Genomic DNA, 10,666 nt, shown 5'->3' with positions numbered 1-10,666 from the left:
GATGCGGGAAGTTGTCCTCTGATCCTGGAGCTCGCAGTTTTCATACCTTCTCTTCCATGTCCCCACAGTGAGCTGGGGATTGCTCTCTGCTCCCCATAGGACTAGGGTTATAGATGTGTGTCACCATGCCTAGTTGTTTATGTGGGCCCTAGGAATCAAACTTGAGAGGTCACTCTCAGGCCCTCATGCTTGTACAGGAAGTACTTTTAACCAATGACCCATCTCTCTAGCCCTTCCACAGTGAGAGGCAGATCTCTCACTGAACCTAGAACCTCACGGATTCACTTAGACTAGCTAGCTACCCAGTAAGCCATAATGTCCATCTGTGTCTGCCTCCCAATTGCTGGGATTACATGTGCACTATCATGCCTAGCATTTATATGGGTTCTAATAATCCAAACTCACGCATTGAGTCATCTCCCTGGCCCCTGGTTATAAGTTTTTGGAATATTAACCTCAGGCTGGAGAAGCCTTGAGTCTTGTCTTCCTCCATGCCAGAGGCCAGTCCATAGCTCACTGGTTTCCAACATCATGAAGATGGCCCAGCCAGAGGTCACGGTCTCTTCAGCCCCCGCTGAGGGTGAGAGGTGAGGCTGCTGTGTTGATAATCTCTTTTCCTAACCCCAGACCAGAAGCCCCTTTCATCCAATGCTCACTTCCATCCAACCCTAAATCTCATCTCTGACCCTTTGTTGCTATACTGTCCCTTCCTGACCCTTGGCCCCACTTCAGTAGCTACCTTTGACCTCCTGGATCCTATGCATCACAGGCTGGTCCCACCTCACACAGATGGAGCAGACAAAACTCTACTAGGGGTCCTTGGCACCCCAGAACCACTTCTTTGCCTGCAGAGGACACAGGGGGTGTGGCAGGTCCCAGAGTTGGATGCTCAGCATGCTAAAGCACTTGTGGAGCTGTGGCCACTAGGGGTGAGTACCCACAAATGGGGTCCCATTCTGACCTTTTTTCTTCGAGGTAGGGTTTCACTGTAGTCCAAGCTGACCTGGAATTCACTATAGTCTCAGGGTGGCCTCAAACTCACATCAATCCTCTCACTTACAACATTTTTCAGGAAACATGGATTCGAATTGGAGAGAAAAACTAACAGGGTCTGGCAGACCACAACTGCTGCCTCAGGACAGCATTGTCCTTGTGGTGGCAAAGATGGCTGTCTCAGGCTGGAGAGACTGCTTTATGGTTAAGCCTGCAAAGCTTAAGGACTCAGGTTTGACTCCCCAGGACACATATAAGCCAGATGTACAAGGTAGTGCATACGTCTGGCATCTGTTTGTGTACCCATTCTCTCTATCTGCCTGTCTTTCAAGTAAGGAAAAGAAAAAAAAGATGGCTGTCTCAAGTACTATATCCTATTGGATTAGCAACCCCAGTGTATACAGAAATGTTTACCTTAGACTAGAGAGCCTGATGGCCTGGGTTCAATTCCCCAGGACCCATGTAAGCCAGATGCACAAATGGGTACATGTATCTGGAGTTTATTTGCAGTGGTAAGAGGGCCCGGCATACCTAGGGTTTCTTTTTCTCTTCCTCCTTCTGCTTGCAAATAAATAAAATTAGTTATTTTTTCTTTGCAAGGAGAAAGAGAGAGAATGAGTATACCAGGACCTTCAGCTGCTGCCAATGATCTCCAAACGCATGAACTGCTTTGTGCATCTGGCTTTACATGGGTACTGAGGAATAGAATCCAGGTTGTTATGCTTTTTAGGCAAGCACCTTAGCAGCTGAGCCATCTCTCTAGCTCTAAATAAAATATTTTATAAAATAAATTTTTGAGACTGGGTGTGGTGGCACACACCTTTAATCCCAGCATTTAAGAGGCAGAGATAGAAGGATCACTATGAGTTCGAGGGCAGTCTGAGACTACATAGTGAATTCTAGGTCAGCCTGGGCTAGAGACCCTTACCTGGGGAGAAAAAAAAAGTTGTTTTACCTAGTAGGCAGAAGGACCTGGATTTAATCCCCAGCACTGCTTAGAAACAAAGATGCCTTCTGAAAGAACTCCAGCAATGCTAGGCATGGTGGCACTCGCCTTTAATCCCAGCACTTGGGAGGCAGAGGTAGGTGAGTTGAGGTCATCCTGAGAATACAGTGAATTCCAGGTCAGCCTGGGCTAGAGAAAAACCCTACCTCAAAAAAAAAAAAAAAAAAAGAGGAAGAGGACTGGAGCATTGGCTTAGTGGTTAAGGCACTAGCTTGCAAAGCTAAAGGACCCAGGTTTGATTCCCTAGCACCCATGTAAAGCCAAATGCACAAGGTGGCACATGCATCTGGAGTTTGTATGCAGTGGCTAGAGGCTCTGGTGTACCCATTCTATCTATCTGTCTGTCTCTCTCTCAAATAAATTAAAAGATTTTTTTGGCTGGGTGTGGTGGCACATGCCTTTTAACCCCAGCACTTGGGAGGCAGAGGTAGGAGGATAGCTGTGAGTTTGAGGCCAGCTTGAGTCTACATAGTGAATCCAGATCAGCCTGGGGTAGAGTGAGACCCTATCTCAAAAAATGAAAAAAATAAAAAGTAAAAATAAAACCAAAACAAACATTTGCATATACTTTTTTTTTTGCTTACATATACCTTTGAGCTGCCTTTTGCTTCCCCCCTCCCCCAGAGTTTCCTGGTTCTAGGACATGACCCTAACCAGATCTTGGTATTGAAGACAGGACCTTCACTGGGAGAAGTCAACATGTACCTTATCCAGAAGTTTCCTGGAGGTAAGCCACTTTCCCTAGGTTTCCATAGCACATGGGTCAACAAGAACTGTCAGCATTAGTCCCCAGCTATCTCCTGAATCTCCGCAATCCTGTTCTTTCCATCTCTCAGTCTGAGCCTCCATCACCTCTTACTCAGACAATTGCAATAGTCTCTTCTCTGGCCTCCTTGCTACCACCCTTTCCTTGCAATCCATGCTAAACATAGCACATAGGCATTTTCACACACTAACCCATGTTGTATAGCCCTGCCCCAAACCCTGCAAAGGATATGAAACATCTTTGCATACAAATAGGCTCCTCATCATGGCTGAAGGTGCTCTAATCCAGTCCCAGCTCACTGCAGTTCAGTCACACTTTTCTTCTCTATTCCTCCAACATGCTATGTGTGTTCCAGCTACTGGGCTTGGCTTTTGTTCTTCCTGAATGAATGCTTTTTTAAAAATTTTTTATTTTTGTTTTTTCGAGGTAGTGTCTCACTGTAGCCCAGGCTGACCTGAAACTCACTATGTAGTCTCAGGGTGGCCTTGAATTCATGGAAGCCCTCCTACCTCTGCCTCCTGAGTGCTGGGATTAAAGGCGAGAGCCACTGCGCCTAGCTGAATGAATGCTCTTTGAGTGGTTGGTTTAGTCTCCATCCTTCAAAGCCTCTGTAGAAATTTGTAACCTGTCTTGGATAGAAAATTCAAGGCTTGGGCTGTTAAAATGGCTTTTCAGTTAAGGTGCTTGCCTACAAAGCCCTGTGCATCTGGTTTATGTGGGTACTAGGGATTCGAACCTGGGTCCTTTGGCTTTGCAGGCAAGTGCCTTAACTGCTAGAGTGAGACATTACCTTGGGTGTGTGGGGGGAAACCTTGATGAATCCTAGTTGATGTGGTTAAGTGGGAAGCAAGCATCAAGAAAGGAAACCATGGGAACTCCAAGGGATGTAAATTTCTCTGGGATCAGTACAGGAAAAGGATGAGATTCCCTGGGGAGAGGAGGCAGCTGTGACCACTGCAAATTTTCTTCCTCATTCCTTGCCTCCTGCCCCTAGGTGTATCTCTGGAATTCTCCAACCTCTGCATGCCAGACTTGCCCCACCTCTTGGCCTTCCTATCAGCCAGCAGGTATAGGTCATCCACCAGAGGGGTAATGGGGATGGTCCCCTATAACACCCCATGCACATCATGGCTCCCCTTATCTATTTTCAGGGATGTTTTGCCCAGAACACTGCTCTTGCCATCTCTGACTCCAAGTCCTGGAGACAAGGACATAGGTGAAGCACAAGTCTCCAACGAAGGGAGAGGTCAACTTGCTGGCCTCTGGTCCAAAAGGGTTGGATTTGAAGAACCAGATTATTGAGTTTGAGGGAAGATAAATCTGAGGGTCAGAGTGAGCTGGGTATCTAAACTTTGCCTGGACTCCTGGGGTCTAACAAAATAGATGGGAGGTTGTGTGTACTGGGCTGGGGGATGGTAGGAGACTGTGTTCTTGGGCCTGAATGAGGAAAGCTGGGAACCAAGTCTCCTTGTGCCCCTTGCATTCTTGGAGTATCTTCTCACTTCTGGCCCCCAGATCCTCTGCACGTTGACCGAGTCCATCTTGGCACCTCAGGGAGGGTGATGTCTGTGGTGAACAAGCTCTACCTGGACATACATGGAAGCTGGGAGACAAGGCTGACCCCGCAAGAGACAGCACCAGAGACTTTACAGAAGTCCAGTCTAGGTTAGCCTGGTGGGGACTTGGGTTCCCTGAGGGTTGAGGGAGTGACTGCCACTGTCAAAAGGAATCCAACCCACTCCTCACATCCAGTCCCCAGGAAGCCCACCCCGCACCGGGTTTCCTGGGTGGAAGGCCCACTTGGCCAGGAAGTCCACCGTCCTAGGCCTTCTCTGGCTAGTTTGGAGGAGAAGGAGAAAGAGGACAAGGGCGACTACAAAGATGAGGAAGAAGATCCGGAGGATATGCTCACTGCTCACGTCCGGGCTCTGGCCAGGGCCCGGTGTAGCTATGTAGCCAAGCAGTACCGGGGCATTCGGGCACGCCTCACTTCAAATTCTGGAGGTCCCCACAGACCTGGGGACCCTGCTACGGAGCTGCTTCAGGATGTGCGCCACCTCCTTACTGATCTCCAGGATTACTTGGCAAAGGATCCAGATGTCAGAGCCGTCTTTGGAAGCAGGACCCCTGGGATGCCCTATAAGGAGGAGGACCTTGGTAATGAGGATTGGGTGGGAACACCCACGGGCTCGAGTGTCTCATCACTTGCCTTACACGTGTTCGCCTCCACACCCTTCCTTACATAGTGAACGGTTCGTTGCACTCTTCATAACACGTACATGAAAGGCCAGACTCCCCACCCCAGGAGTGTTCATACCCCTGTCCACACTTGTGGGTAGCCGGGATCTGGGAACCGACAGCAAGCCGCCGGGTCCTGCTCTCAGACACCCCACTCTTCACAGGCTCTGCAGTGGAAGCCGCCGTGTGCCAGGCGGTGCTGGCGCCCCTGAAGCCAGCCCTGTGGAGGAGACTGCGAACTCTCCGCGCCCCGGAACTGAGGCTGCTGCGGCGGAGACAAATGGCCCTGAGGGCAGGGGCGCGGCCCCCGAGCTCGCCGGGCCCGCAGAGCCCCGACCCCGCGCTCCGCAGCCGCGTCCACTCGCGCCTCGCCCACTTGCACGCGGCGTGCTCGCCTCGCCGCAAGGTGGCGCTCCTGCTGGCGGCGAGTAGCGACGTGTACTCCGGCTTGGCCCGCGGCGAGAAGCGAGGTAGGCACGACTGGCGTCCTGGGGGAGGCGCGGCCTCAGGGTTGGCTGCGGGAGCTGCGTGCTCGTGAAGAACGGAGTGGCATGCGCGGGTAGAAGCCTGGGCGGTCCAGGGGATCGCTTGGAAGGTGACCGAATCCCCAAGCCAGCCTCACGACCCGTCCTCCGGCTTCCCCAGAGCCCCTAGGGGCCGACGCATTCCTGCCCGCGCTGACCGAAGAGCTGATCTGGAGTCCGCACATCGGGGAGACGCTGCTGGATGTGGAGTTTCTAATGGAACTCTTGGATCCGGAAGAGCTGCAGGGAGAAGGTGAGCATCCACCACCAGGACGCTGACACCAATACGGGGTGCCCTGGATGAACCCAAGCAGGAGGAAAGATAGGTATTCAGGGAAGCCCAGAGAGCCTTGCTGACCTCTCCTCTCCCCTAGCTGGGTATTATCTGACCACGTGGTTTGGGGCACTGTACCACATTGCCCACTACCAGCCAGATGCCTCCCGTGCGCCCCAGGGGCTCAGCTCTGAGGCAAGTGCCTCCCTGCGACAGTGGCACCGCAGGCGGACACTGCACCAGCAGGAGCAGCCCAGAGACCAGGTGACTGCTTATCTGGGATGCAGGTATAAGGGAGGGTAGAACCTGTTGTCCCTCTGACCCAACTTCTGTCCTCTTCCCCACAGGCTGACCTGCCCTTTTAGGAGCCATGGGCAGTAGGAACTCTGTAGGGGACCAGTGATGATTAGAGCTTTCAAACTCCAATTGCAGGTGGAAAGTTCTCAAAACCCTCTGCTTAAGCAAGACTTAGGAGGCACCTGGGACACTAAGGAGGGAGGTTGCAGAGCTCACCTCCAGACCTTTGTAACAACTGTTCTTGGCACGCTCTTCCCTAACATGCAGTATTCCTGCCCTCTGCTCCTTCAGGTCCCCCACAGACGTCACATCAGTGACGGGTCTCCCAGCACACCTGACTCTCTGTAGAGCAAACTCCCCTTCAAAAGATGTCTGCAGGGCTGGAGAGATGGCTCAGCAGTTAAGGCACTTGCCTATTGAGTAGGGTTCAATTCCTCATTACCCCTGTAAAGCCAGATGCACAAAGTGGTGCACGCATCTGGAGTTTGTTTGCAGCAGCTAGAGGCACTGGTGCACCCATCATTCTCTCTGTCTCTTTCTCTACTTGCAAATAAATAAATAAAACTATTTTTAAAAAATATTTCTGCATTCTAATTCTCCATATCTGTGAATAGTCCTCCTGACCTGTGAAGGGGACGTTAGAGAGACTATCACATCAAGGTCTGAAATATATTATCCTGTGTTTTTCTGGGCTCTGTGTAATAACAAAGGTCTTTGGAAGCAGGAGTGTGGGGTGGGGGTTGTGTGAGCCAGTAGTCCTAGGAATTCAGGAGGATGAAGCAGGAGGATCTCTTGAGCCCCAAGAGTTTGAGGTCACCACGAACACTGGAAACCAGTAGGTGTTTGAACAAATTTTCTGTAGGAGATTGATAAACAGCCTCCCCAAGGATATCTGTGCCCTAAACTCTGCAATCCATGTATGCTATCTTATTTGGAAAAACTGTGTAGTTGTTAAGAATCTTAATGTGGGGAGAGTATCTGGGAATTGTCTGTCTAGGCTTCAAATGCAATCATGAGATAGGCAGATGGAGATTTGAATGAACAGGAAGAGATGTGAAGACTACAGAAAGAGATTAAAAAATGTTGGTTTTGCACACTGAAGTGACCCAGCCACAAACCACACAATGCTGCCACCACCAGACACTGAAAAAAGCCAGCAACAGATTCTCTCCTAAAGCTCCAGAGGATGGCTGGCCCTACTGACTCTTGATTTCTGGCCAAGACACTGATTTCAGACCTCTGGCCTCCGGAGCTGTGAACTAGTAAATTTCTGCTGGCTTAAGCAACCAAAATGGTATTTATTTGCTATAGCACCCATAAGAAACTATTAGCTTTCTAGTGTTGAATATATAAAAAAGATCTGGAAGACAGGCGTGGTGGTGCACGCCTTTAATTCCAACACTCAGGTGGCAGAGAGGTAGGAGGATAGCTGTGAGTTTGAAGCCACCCTGAGACTATATAGTGAATTCCAGGTGGGCCTGAGCTAGAGTGACACCCTACCTCAAAAAACTAAAATAAAAAAAAAATCTGGGTGGGATAGAGCACACCTTTAATCCCAGCACTTGGGTGGCAGAGGTAGGAGGATCTTGGTGAGTTTGAGGCCACCCTGAGACTAATGACACAGGTTCTATTTCCCAGTATCCATCTAAAGCCAGATGCACAAAATGGTGCATGTATCTGGAGTATATTTAGTTGCTGGAGGCCTTGGTGTGCTCATTCTCTGTCTCTCTTCTCTCTCTCACTCTGCATGAAAATAAAAATATGGGGATTTTTTTCTAAATAAATAGATGCACTTGGGCTGGAGAGATGGCTTAGTGGTTAAGGCTCTTGCCTGCGAAGCCTAAGGACCCATGTTCTACTCTCCAGATCCCACATTAGCCTCATTAGCCAGATGCACAACCACAAGGTTGCATATGCCTACTAGTGCAAGTGTCTGGAGTTCAATTACAGTGGCTGAGGAGGCCCTGGAGCACCAATTCTCTCTCTAGCTGTCTCTAAAAAAAGAAAAGAAATAGATGCAGCTGAGCCGGTAGTGGTGGCATATACCTTTAATCCCAGCACTTGGGAGGCAAAGGCAGGAGAATCTCTGTGAGTTCAAGGCCATCCTGAGACTACACAGTGAATTAATTCCAGGTTAGCCTGGGCTAGAGCAAAGCCCTACCTTGAAAAAAAACAAAACAAAAAAAGATGCACTAAACCATACAAAGTTTCTACTCAATAAGAAGAAGAAAAGGGCTGGAGAGATGGCTTAGTGGTTGGGGTGTTTGCCTGCAAAGCCAGAGGTCTCAGGTTCAACTCCCCAGGACCCATGTAAGGGAGATGCACAAAGGAGCGCATGCATCTGGACTTGGTCTGCAATGGCTGGAGGCCCTGACATGCCCATTCTTTATCTGCCTCTTTCTCTCTCCCTCTCTGAAATAAGATAAACTTCAAAAGCACAAAACTATTTAAAAAATAAATAAAAAGAAAGAAAGAAGGAAGGAAAGAAAGAAAGAAAAGGGAGATGCACTAGAGTCAAGTGTGGTGACACACATGTTTAATCCCAGCATTCAGGAGGCTGAGGTAGGATCACTGTGAGTTTGGGGCCAGCCTGGGCTACAGAGTGAATTCCAGGTCAGCCTGGGCTAGAGTGAGACTCTGCTTCAACAGCAACAAACAAAGGCATTGTGCCAGGTGTGGTAGATGCATATCTGTAGTCATAGCATTTGAGGATCTTGAGTTTGAGACTAGCCTGGGCTACATAATGTCCTGCCTCAGAAAAAAAAAGAGAGACTGATTGAGATGGGGAGGGGTTATGATGGAGAATGGCGTTTCAAAGGGGAAAGTGGGAGGAGGGAGGGTATTACCATGGGGTCTTTTTTATAATCATGGAAGTTGTTAATAAAAAACTATTTAAAAAAATAAATAAAAATAAACAACAACAACAAAAAAATAAACATAACATAGGGGGATGGAGAAATGGCTTAGTAGTTAAGGAGCTTTCTTGCAAAGCCAAAGGAACATGGTTCAATTCTCCAGGACCCTTGTAAACCAGATGCACAAGGTGACACATGCATCTGGAGTTCCTCTGCAGTGGCTGGAAGCCATGGTGTATCCATTCTCTCTCTCCTCTCCCTCTTTCTCTCTATATTTCTCAAATAAATAAATAAAAATAAAGTTAACAGCTGGGCATGGTGGCGCATGCCTTTAATCCCAGCATTTGGGAGGCAGAGGTAAGAGGATCACTGTGAGTCGGAGGCTAGCCTGAGAGTACATAGTGAATTCCAAGTCAGCCTGGGTATAGTGAGACCCTACTTTGAAAAAACCAAACAGTAAAATAAAATTAAGCTGGGTATAGCATGCCTTTAATCCCAGCACTCCAGAGGCAGTGGTAGGAGGATCACCAGAAGTTCAAGTCACCCTGAGACTACAGAGTGAAGTCCAGGTGAGCCTGAGCTGGAGTGAGACCCTACCTTGAAAAACCAATAAGTAAATAAAAATTAAAAAAACAATCCAGGCGTGATGGTGCATACCTTTAATCCCAACAATTGGGAGGCAGAGGTAGGAGGATTGTCATGAGTTTAATGCCAATCTGACACTACATAGTGAATTCCATCCAGGTCAGCCTGAGCTAGAGTGAGACCCTATCTAGAAACAAATAAAAACAAACAAAAAAGTATTACATAATAGAAAAAAATAAGTAAAGTGGGGCTGGAGATATTACTCAGTGGTTAAAAGCACTTGTTTGAAAAGCCTGATGACCTGGATTTGATTCCCCAGTATCCAGGTAATGCCAGATGCTCAAAGTGGTGCATGTATCTGGAGTTTGCAGTGGCAAGAGGCCCTGGCACACCAATTCTCTATCTCTTTCTCACTCAAATAAATAAATTAAAATAAAATATTTTAAAAACAAAAACGTGGGCTGGAGAGATGGCTTAGCGGTTAAGCGCTTGCCTGTGAAGCCTAAGGACCCCGGTTCGAGGCTCAGTTCCCCAGGTCCCACGTTAGCCAGATGCACAAGGGGTGCATGCGTCTGGAGTTCGTTTGCAGAGGCTGGAAGCCTTGGCGCGCCCGTTCTCTTTCTCTTCCTCTATCTGTCTTTCTCTCTGTGTCTGTCGCTCTCAAATAAATAAATAAAAAACTAAAAAAAAAAAACAAAAAAACGTCAAGCTGGGCGTGGTGGTGCATGCCTTTAATCCCAGCACTCGGGAGGCAAAGTTAGAAGGATCACCACAAGTTTGAGAACTCCCTGAGACTACATAGTGAATTCCAGGTCAGCCTGAGCTACAGGGAGACCCTACCTTGAAAACACAAGACAAAACAAAACAAAAGGCCAGATGCATAAAGTGGTACATATCTGGAGGTCGTTTGTTGCGCCCATACTCTTTCTCTCTGCCTGTCTCTCTCAAATAAATAAAATATTTAAAAGAATAAAAGAGTAAAGAGGTAGGTAAGTGAGCTATAGCATCTACAGGCTAGTTGTATTAGATTAGGCAGGTAAGTTGCAAAGCTTAAAATGTAATTCACTACCTTGAAAAATCAAAAAAAAAAAAACAAAAACAGTGACTGACAATTTCATATGGGAGTTA

The 10,666-nt window shown here is 48.2% G+C and overlaps 1 protein-coding gene across 1 annotated transcript; it reads left to right on the top strand.

Moving 5' to 3' along the window:
* Window positions 1-531: 531 nt before the first annotated feature.
* Rinl (Ras and Rab interactor like) lies at window positions 532-6,546 on the top strand. Its single transcript, XM_004670433.3, has 11 exons — window positions 532-587; window positions 770-929; window positions 2,624-2,726; window positions 3,760-3,832; window positions 3,917-3,981; window positions 4,281-4,430; window positions 4,518-4,922; window positions 5,168-5,473; window positions 5,649-5,780; window positions 5,902-6,065; window positions 6,149-6,546. The coding sequence occupies exons 1-11, from the start codon at window positions 532-534 to the stop codon at window positions 6,164-6,166; spliced, it is 1,632 nt and encodes a 543-aa protein (XP_004670490.2). The 3' UTR covers window positions 6,167-6,546.
* Window positions 6,547-10,666: the final 4,120 nt, after the last annotated feature.

This window comes from Jaculus jaculus, chromosome 14, assembly GCF_020740685.1.
Source record: "Jaculus jaculus isolate mJacJac1 chromosome 14, mJacJac1.mat.Y.cur, whole genome shotgun sequence".
NCBI classification, from domain to species: Eukaryota; Metazoa; Chordata; class Mammalia; order Rodentia; family Dipodidae; genus Jaculus; species Jaculus jaculus.
Note: the sequence above shows the minus strand (reverse complement) of the source record. Positions and strands in the feature narration are given on the sequence as shown.